This window comes from Podarcis filfolensis, assembly GCF_964270895.1.
Source record: "Podarcis filfolensis genome assembly, chromosome: 9".
Classification (NCBI taxonomy): Eukaryota; Metazoa; Chordata; class Lepidosauria; order Squamata; family Lacertidae; genus Podarcis; species Podarcis filfolensis.
Genome location: NC_139610.1, coordinates 43,242,820 through 43,256,857, shown reverse-complemented (window position 1 = coordinate 43,256,857; position 14,038 = coordinate 43,242,820). Strand labels below are relative to the sequence as shown.

At 40.5% G+C, this 14,038-nt stretch overlaps 1 protein-coding gene across 1 annotated transcript; it reads right to left on the bottom strand.

The window, feature by feature from the left end:
* Positions 1-317: 317 nt before the first annotated feature.
* Positions 318-13,493, bottom strand: MGARP (mitochondria localized glutamic acid rich protein). Its single transcript, XM_083571984.1, has 4 exons — positions 13,043-13,493; positions 10,808-10,911; positions 7,007-7,112; positions 318-2,896 (listed from the first exon to the last, which is right to left on the bottom strand). Exons 1-4 carry the CDS (start codon positions 13,119-13,121, stop codon positions 2,655-2,657), a joined length of 531 nt encoding a protein of 176 aa, XP_083428110.1. The 5' UTR covers positions 13,122-13,493; the 3' UTR covers positions 318-2,654.
* Between the last annotated feature and the right edge of the window lie 545 nt (positions 13,494-14,038).

The following is a 14,038-nucleotide window of genomic DNA, read 5'->3' as shown; positions in this document are numbered from 1 at the left end:
GCTAGACTTGGGTCAGAACCATGTTTGTAGCAGAGGTATCTACAATTTCTACACTATTCAACAGGCAAGCCAATTTCAAACTGAAAACGGTTAGCCTATTAAAGCTGTGTGGAAGACTGCAATAGATACTGCAAAGTTTCCTTGGGTACCCATATGCATACATTTATAGAACTGCACCCTTTCATTGTGTGACACCATACTAAATATTATCCTATTACAAAAATAGTTTTTAGTAGATACTGGTATCTGTAGAAACATAATAGACATAAACATAATTCAAGGAACCACTACAGGTTTCACAAGAATGCAAACAAAAATTGTAAAACAAAATCCTTTATTAAGAGGTAGGCAAGACACAGATTTCAGAATTCTGTTTCCCTGTATCATTATTCCATGTGAAAATGATCTTAATTAGGAATTCAAATCTTCAATTCTGTTAATACAAAATATTTCAGTGCAATACTACATTATGACTGTGCTTACTAATTGTTTTTCCAACTATATGTGTGGGGAAAGGTGCTTCCCCCTCAAAAGTTGAAGTGTTGTAAGGAAAATTTGAGAACCCCTTTATTTTGCAGCTGAAATAAAGCAGCTATATTTCTATCTGATCTCCTAATGTTCTTGAATGAATTTAGCAGTTCCATTTGGAGATACAGTAATGGAAATCACCTATGTTAAAAAACAAAATTAAGTTTATTGTGCCAACTTGAGTACTTTTACACATTAAAACTGGAATTTCTCCAACTCTGCTCGTGGTTTTCACTAGTATTGCTTATATTTAATTGTATTGCATCTCATTATATCAGTGTTTTTATCCCATTCTCTTCAGCTTCGGAAATAGCAGTGTGTGCACATTATGCACACAGAGCTATTTCTGGGAAGCCAAATTGGCATTCTCATGAAGCCAAGGGAAAGCAGACAATACAGTAGCAGACAATTATTTCCATCTATAAGGTCTGGAGTTCAGTTGGCTTGCCCCGTTCACAGCATTTCAAGCTTCATGGCTGTGGAAAACTTGACATCCCAGTTAGTTATTGATAAACAAAACTAAGCTAGCTAGATAAATATAATGCAGTTATTTACATAAAATGGGACAGTTATGTTGCAAGAATGTAAAAAGTCCCAAACAGACTTGGAAGTTTGGTTGGGAATTTCTACCGCAGGAAGGTTGTGTTGTTGTTTTTTAATAAAAAATTGTAATTTATGTATTGCATTTATATCCCACCCTTTTCTCCAAGGCGCTCTAGGTGGCATACATGGTTCTCCCCCTCCCCATTTAATCCCCCCAACAACAACCCTGTGAAGTAGGTTAGGCTGAGAGGGAGTAGCTGGCCCAAGGTCACCCAGTGTGCTTCATAGCCAAGTGGGGATTTAAATCCTTCTCCTCTAAGCTCCACCCATTCCAATTCTTTCTGCGGTCTCCGAAGCCAATTTCCATACCCTTCCAGAGGACCCCTAAAAACCTCCAAAACAGATTTTGGGAAGGTACAGAGTGCTTTGGGTCTTTGCAAAAATCACCTCCCCATCCCCTTCCCTCTGGCAAGAGTGACTTGTCCAAGTAAGGCTTGCTTCTATAAATCATTTAAGATCAGGTCTTTTTAACTGCAACATCACCAGCAATGCCAAAACTGAACTCACGTTACAAATTACTTAATGATGGATACAAATCAGATGACTAAGGGGTGTGTTGGTACTATAGAGCCCTTCCTAATAAAGGCCTATGTTTTATTCATCTAGTTTTTACCAGTTTAATGCTGAAGGCATTATCTGTGATTAAGAGAATGCTGAACAGTGTCAGGTTCCACTGTCCACTACATAAGACAAAGAGTTGCAAGGAAATATATTTCCATGGCCAGCAATGAAACAGAGCCTAGAAAGCATTCATGTTACTCACTTCCTGGATCGCAGCCATCAAAATTATTTTGGAATGGTCTTATTTGGTCATTGTTTTTAGGGCTAATCAGAAATCACATTCTCATTCTTCACATAATGAAGTCTGAAAAGCACTCAAAATTATAGGTGGTATTCTCTGCTTGTCTCTACTCAGAGTAGAAACATTGATGTTAATGGACATGTTTAACTTGGGTTCATTCGTTTCAAAGTATCCACCCTGAGTGAGAGAAGCATTGAATACAACCCTCCAAATAATGGATGGTTTTGGAAACACGCCAAAAATAATAATAATGTTGTTTTTTAAAAAAAAATATATTCAGAAATGCAATGGATTTGGCAGCAGCAGAAAACCACACAAGATTTTGTAATAGTAAATATATTTCTAATGGGCCAAAATGCCTCTCTACACATCTTACAGCTTGTGCATTTAGGAGAGAAAGAGCACACTGAACTGCACTCAATTCTATTTATAACACACTCTAGGCATGTTCAGCTATTTCTTCTGGACAAAATCAGGAGCCTTCTACCACAAATGGCAAATTAGGGCTCCTTCTTCCAGAAATATTTTGCAACAAACTACCTAAAATAAGTTGCATGAATTAAACTTGGAAACTGCAGCTGAAATCATATCTCATTTATATTAAAATTCAATTAAGGTTTTAAAATACAAGTTTATTCTGTGTGGAATACTATGTTAACGCGAGCAAAGCAGTGCTTCCTGTGATACAAGGTAAAATGCCTACAGATTTCCATTTGTAATGTTAACCTTGCGTTTGGGCTGCCTCTGAGCTGGAAGGAGCATCTTGCTCTTCTTGCACACCAGAGGATGCCTCTTCAACAGGCGATTCATCTTCTCTCTGTGCTTCTGCAGATTCAGTGCGCTTTTCATTTTGCACTTCCGATTCACCAGTAGTTACTGCTGCAGTCTCTTCTTCAACTGCATCCTTTACTTCCTCACTTGCATCAGTAGTTTCGTTTGCTTCTGTTTCATCGTTTTCTAAGGCTTCATTTAACATAACAGAGAAATCATGAAGCACAAACATGCAATGTGAAACAGGTTAGCCTGTTACCTTGTTAATATGTGGAAAGAATATATAGCATGAAGCAAAGGATTACTATGAAGTACATAACAAAACAAACAGAAACATGCTACGATAACAGAGAATTATAAATGTACAGCAGTTAAAGACTGCAGCCATCGGGAGGGAAATGGCAAGGATGCCATTGAAAAGAGGCTCAGTTCATGTTTGTATTATATGTTTAATATATGAATGATATTATTAAAGCCAACCTTAATAGGCTGCTATGTTTAGAAGCTGCTGTGGAGCATAGCATCATGCTATAGAGCTGCAAACTAAGAAACAGCAAAAGCAAATCTGCTCAGGCCACAGGTCAAACTATACTATCACCTGGATGAAAGAGCAGTTTGTGTATGCAGGAACAGTATTGTCATACTTGAAGTTCCTGAAATGCAATAAATTCTCTGTCCTTTTCACCTGGAGGAAACGGCTCTGCACATTCCTTCTACTGAAGTAGATCGCGAGCCAACCACTTTGAGGGTTTTTGTTTTTTTCCAAGCAAGCAGTATAGAAATAAGAAATAAATTGTAGGTTTGATGTGAATTTTTAAACTGCTGCAAACGTCAAAAATACCAAAATGCAGGAATAAGACCAAAATGCAGGAATAAGACAAGTGCTATTTGTGAGCCCAGCTTTCCCCCGTTCATGAATTGCGATTCCATTATTATCCGTCTTTTTGCAATAAATGCTGAAGTCCACTGAAACAGAAATGCACACCCCAGCCTAGAAACCCAAGGACATGTTTTCAAACAGGGATTGTAACATTCTAGGTAAGAAGGCATGGAAATGAAGATGTAATTGAACAGGCACCAGCATCACACAGATGAGAACAGTGACCCACAAGCTTTGTTAGCTGACAGACAGCAGCCCAACTGGCAAACAAAGCTGAGGAGAAATTAACAGACAATGACATGCAAAGATAGGTATGTGAACAAAGGGAGAGAGACACTGTCAGGTTTAATAATGATTGGCTACAAAGAACATAATTAATTATTTGGTGTGATCAAAACATCCAAATATTATCTAAGTTTGTACTGAGAAGTAGGTATTTTGTTTAACTTTGATAGTAACATGAATAGAGACAATTATTTTAAGTTTTTTGTGTATGTCACATCATTCTCTTATGTATTGGTACAGCAGTGTGTCTTTAAGACTTGAATAAATTGACTTTTAAACAGATCCAGCTCCTCTTTTTCCTGCTAAAACAGAGACCATACTACCCAACTGTGTCCCTCTATGGGATATAACAAATTTCTAGAAAACTAACCTGTTCACACAAAACACAGATTGACAAGCAAGATAAGTGTTCAGGACCCTTTATTGGACAGTCAATTACAAGTGTATTAATTCAAAACAGCCAGTGTCTTAAGAGTGCCAAGTTATCTTCTATAGCATGTATTTAAGTTGTGTTTTATCTTGGCCTTGAAAAGATATAATTATTGGGGAGTGTTCTCACAAAAATGGAGTTCTATAAGAGATGGTTTTCTCAAGTTTGGCTGCGAGGTATACAACGATGGACTGTCCTTAAAAAAATTAATTCCTCGGTTTTGGAAAGATTTCCTTTGTATTTTATTCTGAAAGTGTAAAAGCAGAGGAACAATTAGAAAGATTTAAATACAACCTTTCTAGTGAAAGAAAGATTAATACAGCAAAGGAGATCAGAAACAAGATTAAGAGAAGGAAACAGAAATTGGAACAAGAAATTGCATGAACACACTCAGAAAATTGCAAAAACTGGAACGTTAGCATACACTATAAACACCATTTTGGAATTTTGCAGGTTATTTCTATTAACATTTCCCTATTCAGTTCAATGTCAAAGAGCTGGTTCATGACAAAAAATCATGGGTTTGCCTTTGAGTGCACACCTAACAGGAAGCTAAGGCATGCAGTATTTTTTCTGTGGTACCCATGTTTGTCACATACATTTTACAATTTTGAGTGTACACTTAACACATTATAGGTGTACAGCTGAAAATATATTACGTGTGAAGTAGCCTAAAGTCTTCTGCTGAGAGGTTAGAGGTTTTGTCTATTTTTTTAGTAAAGTATAGAACAAGTTATGGGTTTTCCAAATCATAGGTGAATTTGAAAGGCATCACAATATTTAAAAACTTGAGGGAAATATAATACTTGCTTTTCTGAATGTTTCACTTGTTAAGATAATTTAAGCATACAATTTAGATGGAGGTAAGGTCATTTATGAAAGGCAATAAAGGGCCAGGGAAGGAGGAATATCAAATACCCTGCATTCTTCTCATAACAAGGCACATGAAAAGAAGGCAGAAAGACAGGAAGAGAGAAAAATAGCATGTAACATATGAATTAATGGTTTTCAAAACCCAAACGTATTATTCAATATAAATGTTTAAAAGGGGGTGGGAGAAAAACCAGGTCAGGTAAATGCAATTTGATTGCATTCATTGCGTCTAGGTAGGGAAAAGAAAAACAGCTACATGTGTTGGGTGAGATCCAACAGTGCACATTTTTCAGAGAACAGAAGTAGTTGGGGGAACAGGTACTCCCTGGAGGGTTTTAGGGGACCCTTCAGAAAAGATTTGAGGTTCACAGGGGGCTGGAGAGAGGAGGAAAGGAAAAAGAAGCGTGCTCATGTAACAGTGGATAGTGCCCAGGTAGTCTGAGGATGCATTCAGTGGCTGAGCTGATAGCTATTTGTAATGTCTAGCTCTGTGACTGCAATCTTAGGCAGCAATCCTTTGCGTACTTCCCTGGGAATAAGTCTCACTATACACACAAAAAACTTATTTGTGAATAAATATGCACAGTAGCAAACTGTTTAGAATTTAACTGTGTTGGAAGTACTATTGCATTAACTTACTAAGCAATCCTATACATGCCTACTTAAAAATACATCCTATGTAGAGCTTACTCTCAGGAAACTGGGTATAGGGTCACAGCCTTCTAAACATTCCTTCATCCCTAAGATGAAACAGCTTCCATCAAAGAAACAGATCCTAACTCACGGACTATTCAGTGAGATTAATTAATAGAATTTCACATTTCTATATACTCAGCAGCACTATCTTAATGATCCTTCAGTATGAACTGTATGAGTGAAAACATGTTGGTTCATTCCTGAGTTAAGCCACAGTTCAAACTGAGTTCCCTCTAGATACCTTCTTAGTTATTTCATACTGAAATATTTTCATTTATTTAAAATATTAAGCAAATTATAGACATAAAAGCAGTCATTTCAGGAAGCCATTTGGCAGTGCTCATTTAGTTATAATAAGCAGTACTAGAGAACAATTCCCTGGGTTTTGTGTATGGAATTTCCCCCATCAATGACTTAGCTGAGCGCTATATTCAGAGTTTTCTGAAATTCCTGAGCCATCAAGCTCCTGACTGACTGGAATTATAATCTCAAACAAAACCACTTTTGTAATTTTAGTGATATGAGGTCTGTATTTAGTTATCTTTCACTAAACATTCAACCTTCAGCGCTTTATATTTTTTCTCTGTGATGCTTAATGAAATTTTTAAAAAAACAACAACCCCAGACTATGTGTTACATGAACTGAATCACTTTCAGGAATGTCTTTGCATTTTAGTTGCAACAAAATGATCAAATGTATCTGAACAAACTAACAATCATGGGTGTAGCCAAGTGGGGCAGCTGCCCCCCCCCATCATGTAAATCAATAAAAATACTTAACTAACTGAAGTTCTTGGGCCCCCAACATAAAGTCTGCCCCCCTAACATAAATCCTGGCTAGGCCCATGGTAACAGTAGCAGTGTATGCATACGTAGCATATAAACCTTGCAACCAATAATATTCTAGGACCTAGGAGCCATTAAATTAGAACCATTGTAGTCCTGTCAAAAATAATTAAATTAAACAGAACTCTGATACATAGCCATGTAAAGTCTAACATAAAGTTCAGCAGATTAGCAGCTTCTATATTTCCACCCCCCTACTCCTGTCTTTGCTGTTTTAAAAAAACAAAACAAAATGCCCTTAAGACAATTAACATTGAAGTATCATTTGTAAATGCATAAATTCTCAACTTACACTGAGGAGGCCACGGTTTTGGTTTCCATTCTCCTACAGTTCTTTGCTGCATATCAGTGATACGTTCGTTGTACCTGGATTTGTCAGAAGTAACCGTTCTGTAGGCCTAAAAATAATAATTGCACTTATCTCCATATGCCAAGACTGTGTTCTTTGCTTTTCCTATTAATTTTTATAGTTTGCAAAAATAATACATATCATCAAGGGGGGAAATGAACCAAATCCCACATAATCTGTAGCTCTACCCACTTCCATTTAGGGAATGCTTGTAGTGTCAGAACATGGGATAGAAAAAACAAACCAATAATCCATACAGAACTGTTCACATAAAGTTCAGGTTGGAAAAAACAACTGTGACATCATTGACCAAGGGACAAGTGGGGGAATTGACTAAATAGCATTCCAGATTATAATGTGGAGGTGGACTTCTACCACTTTCTTTGTACTTATAAACATAATAAAGTTGCACCAATCAATGAAGAATGTGTCTTTCTTATATTCCATGTAAGACTCTCAGCTTTTACTAACTTTTCCATAAATGCAATAAATGCAAAACAAAAACACTGTGCTACAAATAATCCAGCATGTCAACTTTTAGATCTTTCTAGTGCTTACTCCAAGGCTAGTTTCTAAAGGGCCTCTTAGGCACATGGAAACACTGTTGTGCGTATATTTATTTTTGACATGAATGGGCATTCTCCAAATAACTCATACTCTGATTTGCTCCTCTCTACTAGATAAAGTGTCCTTTTTTTACTAGTTGGCTTCTTGCACTGCGTTAAAGTCACTTTCCAAGGTCTCCCAAATTCCAGGATTTGTTTTTCAGCCAACATGATATTGGGGGTTTTTTTTTTTTTAGTGAAATGTATAGAGATCGCAGTGTGTATTTTTATATATAGGCTAGCCTTTTTAATGAAGAGGGTCAGATTAAACATTAACGATCAAACGTAATTGCTTATAGCCAAAAGCCACTGCAAACCAGGAGTAAAATAAGAACACACACAGATCATAAATAAAGATTAATAAAACATATAAACTCTATCACCAAAATACAGTATATGAATATATGTATACAAACACAGGAATGTTAATAAATTTTATTTAATAGGTTAACATGAGAGATAAAAATATATAAATTAAACTGTAACACCCTATTCTAGCTTTATAAAAATTATATCAAAGTATTTAAAATTTGATTAAAACCCTCTTCAGAATATTAAAATCAGATGAAATGATCTATTAATTAGAGTCAGATTCAAAGTTCTATTGAGAGCGACAACACATTGACCTGGCTTGCATATCACGCTAAGCCAAGCCATTGCTTAGCAAAAATGTACTGTATAAGCTCTCAGGCAGCAGCTGCTTGTTTTGCTGCTGCACTCAGCTAAGCGATGGTTTCGTATGTTATATGAACCTGGGGCCTCTTGGGCACCTGGGGCGGCACGCCCAGGAGCGGGGTGAACCGCCCATGGGGGTGGGACGGGGGGCACAGTGCCCATAGAGAGGGACGGGACAGGCAGCACTCATGAGATGGGGCATGTGGTGCCCATAGGAATGGGGGGTGCCACGGGGCCTCAGCCGCCCTACAGCTGGGGGGAGGCAGTCAGCAGACAGTGTGGAGTCTGCAGGCGCCAGAGGCGTGTGGCTCGGGCACGCTGCAGGCCCCACGGTGAGTGCCGCCTGCCATTTTGTGTCCCCCCCCCAGTGGCGACACCCGAGGTGCACCTATTGCACCCCCTGGCTACGCCCCTGAACCTGGGCTCATGAGTTAGCTCTGCTGGATGAACCATGAACTAGTGGACAATCCTAGCTTTCAGTTCATGGTTAGTCTAGAGAGAGCTAACCCAAGGGCCTGAGCTCATGGCATACTAAACTGAGTCTAACTCCTCTTGTCTCTGAGTTTTATTGGTGTAACTCAGAAGATAAGCCATTTTTGGCCTACAATAAGCGCAGCACAACAGCAGAATGATGGGCAAGGATCTCCTCTCCGAAAGCTTGCACATCTGCGCTAAGCCATGGTTTGGCTCAGCATGACATGCAAACCAGAACTGGAAGTCCACACTAAAAATGAAATTTGAAATTTAAGGGTGGGGAAATGATTCTACTTTACCAACCAACCAAAAAAAGAGTTTTACTTTTTTCCACTACATTAAAGGTAAGGTTAAGGCAATGTAAGACTTTTGTTTGTATTTTATTTTCTGTTTGCTTAAACAGGTAGAAATGTTATAGTATAACCTTACAAGAAGTTTTATGGCATATCTTCTACTATTTATTTAGCCAATGTTTGCGATAACATTTTGACGACTAGTGTTATTTTTGTAATAAAACTTATGATAGCAATAAACAATGGTTAAAGAAGCACTGCTATTCAAACGTATATTACTTAGAATTAAGCTCTACTGATATAATTTCCAAGTTCTGAAAATCAAAGCCAAAATGTGTAGCAACTAATGAAGATTAGACAAAGACAACTGAATGCTCGATTCAGCTGGTTAATCTCCTAGGTACTAGTTAGAAGAGATGAATAACATATTTACTCTGTGTGTGTGTGTGTGTGTGTGTGTGTGTGTGTGTGTGTGTGTTTTTAAATATTAAAATATTGCATTCCTGAGTGGTGGGAAGTAGTACAAAGCTCATTTCCTTTGGTGGGAAGAATGTCTTGGTGTCCATTTACTACATTTACATATTGAGAAGGTAGAACAGGTAGGATCAGTCAGTAGGAACAATCACTGTAAGCATCAAACTATACATGACAATGAGTTCATGCAGCCTTTTCCCCATGATTTTTTATGTAGGTTTGTTTTGTTACACAATCCATAGCTATGGATGATACAATCTTAAGTTAAATAGCTGCATGGGACTGGGGAGCATAACTGTCCCCAGCACCAACACACATACTTGAGACTGCAGGCTCTTTGAATTCATCATATTGATCGAACAAACTTTACAATTATTATTTCTAATGCCCATCTTTGACACGAAGACTATACTAGAACTGCCACTAACATTTGCTTCCAATTTCCAAGAAAATTTTTATTGGAAAACTATCCTAAAACTCATCTATTGCTGTGTATAATCACCTTGACATTTAGGATATGTCTAATATTAACTTTAAGTTGTCATCATTGAAGTAAGAAGGATTTACTTCTAGTAAATGTGCATAGCCTTGGCCTGTAGTTCTAGTATTTTCTTTCTGGGTAAATCTAGTTTCGTAGTCTGCTTTGACAGGAAAATGTGCATTAATATTACAGTACTGCATTATAGCAATAAGCAGAAACAAGTCACCCAACCCCAGTTAAGACTCCAGCTTTAGTGGTTTATCATCAAAAAGTTATTTTGGAATGGAGCATTCTCACAACCATTACTTATTTCTTCCCTTAAAATTTAGACATAAATTTAGTCCATAAAATAAGAAGTGAGCAACTTGTTGTCCCTCCCCATTTGTTGTTGAACTCCAGTTCCCATCAATCAGCCATCATGGTCAATGATCAGGAATGATGGGAGTTATGGTTCAGCAATATCTGGAAGGCCGTAAATTCCCACCTCTGCCGTAAAATGTTGGATTAAACACTTGATTTTGCAACACAACCCAATGCACCCATTAGTGCAATGGGGATTATTTCTAGGTAAGCAGGTATGTATAGGATTTTGGTCTCAAAGTCAGCAGCTTGCTACCAGAAAACATTGCAAGCAAAGTTCCAACTTAAATTTTGGTTTGACTACATTATCATTTCTCTATCCTGTTGAGAAGAATTGAGAGTTTTGGGACAATGTAAACAGATGTGTAAAGAAAGCACTCACTAAAAAACCTCCTGCTGCAGCAGCACCAGCAACGAGCAGATAATAAATAAAGTTCTCCCCTGAAGATCCAGGAACGCTTCCAGATGACATCTGGCGGAAAGGTGCTTCAAAAATGAAAGCTATAATATTAGTGATAATACTAAAAACACAAAACAAAACAGTAAGCTCAACATGCTGTAATTGAGATAATCTAGAGATCTTTTTAAAGAAATGTATCAGCTACAAATCTCATGATGTAAGATAAAGACAGGATCAATAGTTCTTTGGATCATACGAATCCACTGTTGCACTTAGCATTTTCATAAGTTATTGGTAATAGATCAAACCGACCTATTAACAGGAGAAGCAGTTGTTAATGCTGTCCAGAGCCTTTCCTAGTCCTACCTGGAGACACTCAGATCTTCAGCATGCAAAACATGTACTCTACCACTGAGCTAGTCTTTCCCCATAACAACAACATGATGCCCTTTCACATGAGAAGGTGAATCCCAGGAAAAGTTTCTGCACCTGATGATTGGCACAGAATAACCCGGTAATACAAAGTGAAAATATAATTTTAAGACATTCTTAATGTGGACTTGAATATGCTGACCAAAATGAAGTTTAAGCTAGGTGTTCATTTGTTTTTTGAATGGGGCATGATAAATCAGTTGGTTAGAGCATGGTGCTGAGAACACCAAGGTTTCAGGTTTGATCCCCGTATGGGATAGCTGCATATTCCTGTGTCTAGGAATTGAACTAGATAGGGTTGAACTAGATGAGCCTCAGGTTCTCTTCCAATTCTATGATTCTATGATAATGCAAATGATTTAAAAAGGATGGACATGGATTTTTCTCCCTTGCTCCAGAGAGTTTCTCTAGTCTAACCATATTGTCTTGAAATTAATAATGTAAGATACCTGAGGGCCTCATCACACAGTCCCTACCGCAATGCCCCATATAAGCACTCCTGTAGTGTTTTTTCAATCAATAAATGGTGCAGATGTAAACTACATTGTTTTGGGAGAATTGTGGCATCTTTCAAGACAGAACTTCTGCTACTGCATTCCTACATTACACAAGTCATACTATTATATAACTAGGAAAAATGCACAGTCATGTGGAATATGGCCATACACTCCTATTTGATGTCAGTAATGGGGCTACAACCTTCCCCTATCCCACTGCCCAGGCCATTTATTAATGTATGTTTAGCATTTTAAGTATATGCTTGTCAAACCTAATAATAAACAAACAATGGAAGCACCAGTCTGACTCTTGCCAGTTTACAAAACTTTCAGGGAAGAAATCATACTGCTTGGACAAAATATCCTCAAACACACTCATCTGTCCCACTGACACCCTCGGTATTAAAGAGCAGTGTGGCTATCTCACCTGCAGCACCGCTAATCCGAATCCATCCCCTGAGGGCAAAACAGACTACTAGACATAGATATGGGCTAGTATAACCAGTGTACAGTCCTTAACTAGCAGGATCCATCTTTCTAACCTAGAAAGGCCCAGATCGATCCTCGCGGATAAGAACGTACACTGTGCAGATAGAGGACGGATTATTTTATGAGCAGAATCAGCAAGTTCTCGCCAGTTTGTGCTACCTCAGCCACATTCACATGCCCAGTAAGAAGGGAAATCACCAACCCTTTATTAATTTTTCCCGGACTCTCCCTCTCCAACTGCACCCTGCGCCGTTTTCTCTCCCTTTAGCCTGAATATCTGTCAGCTGCTTACACACTGGCCCGGGGTGGGGAGTGATTCTGGTGGTCATCTGGTTGTCATCTTTTCCCCTCCGGTAAACAGTCCCACCCTGTTCTCCACTAGTCAAAATAACTTCAGAGGGGAAACAGTAAAACACAAGGGGCTCTGGTGGCTTTCTTTTCCCCCGACCCCGGGCTTAAGATGCATCTGCTGGTGCTGCTGCTCCGCCGCCAGGAAGAGCCTCCTGGGTCTCGCCGGCGCCGAGGGGCTGGGCGAACGCGAAGCGGCTCTCCTGCGCGCCAGGAGCCGCGTCCTCTCGGCTCCCCTCCATTGCCTCAGCGCCGTGACCTTCGCGTCTCCTTTCCCAGGCAGCCAACGCAAACACCGGCGCCCTCAACCTCTGCGCGCCCTCCTCGCCCAGCAGAGCCACGCGGCTCGTCACCAGCCCCCGCTCCTCGCCTCGGCGTGCTTCTGGGGGGGGGGGGGCTTTTTCGACGGCGCAGCCACGCGCGCGACCCTTCCTCCCCCCCCCCAACTCACCGTGTCCGCGGACGAAAGGGGCAGCCCCTTGCGTGAGGCGGCGGACCAGAGGGCGCCACGCGAAGCTGCAGAGGTGCATGGTGGTGGTGGTGGCGGCGGCGGCAGCAGCGCAGAGTGGGCTGCCACGCAAGGGTTCGCCTCGTAGCCTGGAGAGCTTCTGTTCGGACAAGAGTGACAGGCGGAGACGCGGGAGAGACGGGGAAGAGCGAGGCGGCGACGAAAGGCGAGACTTCGGCCAATCCAAGCGCCGCGGCTCCGCCCTGCCTGCGTGCGTGCGTGCGCTCAGCTTGCCCTGCGGCTCTCTTCAAAGCGGTAGCCTTTCCGTGCTGGCCTGGCCCCCAGGGCGGTGGGGACCTGCGAGGGGGCGGGAGCCTTCCCCGCTGCCCCCTCACCTTCAGCGGAACAGCCTCGACTAGGACAACGAGAAGGGCCTGCAGAACTGGGGAAGTGGGAGGTGCTGGAATGTGTCTGCAGCAGGAGGCTTTTGCCCGACGGAACGCACACACCACATGCATGCACACCGCGCCCCAGGACGCCAGTGGCGTTACAGTATTTGCAGAATTGGAGCTTAGCTGTGTTTTGTATGTAACCTGGGGGGCATTTGAGACGGATGGGTAAGTGAGGTTTCCCACGCCCACCCTCATACTGGCTGGAAAAGGGGACTCTTTCTGCCTGCACAAAGATGCAGCACCAGAATTTCTTCCCCTTATTACAAGGAAGTAGCTGCAGGCGCTCACACACCAATATTGGCACCTCAATAAACTGGCAAGACAGGCCAGTGCTGTTTAGCTAGGTTCATGGTAATATAGGTTAATTTGAGGCAGGACCGAGCTCTAACCCGTTTGCAAAGCTGCGTGTTGTTATGTAAAGGCTAAATAAACGGTAGTGTCTCCGAGCACCATGTTTTCATCGCCCCTGAATGAGCAATTAGAGCTGCTCCCCCATCTTGGCATTAAAAGGGTGGGCCAGGCTAATATACCACTTTTCTTGTCACTA

What these genes read in the sequence shown, in the direction of transcription:
- MGARP (XM_083571984.1), bottom strand. Translation starts at nt 13,121, where the DNA reads ATGCACCTCTGCAGCTTCGCGTGGCGCCCTCTGGTCCGCCGCCTCACG. An exon ending in CCCTTTCGTCCGCGGACACG is followed by an intron (nt 10,912 to 13,042) that starts GTGAGTTGGGGG and finishes TCATTTTTGAAG; the next exon opens with CACCTTTCCGCCAGATGTCA. An exon ending in AAAACCGTGGCCTCCTCAGT is followed by an intron (nt 2,897 to 7,006) that starts GTAAGTTGAGAA and finishes TGTTAAATGAAG; the next exon opens with CCTTAGAAAACGATGAAACA.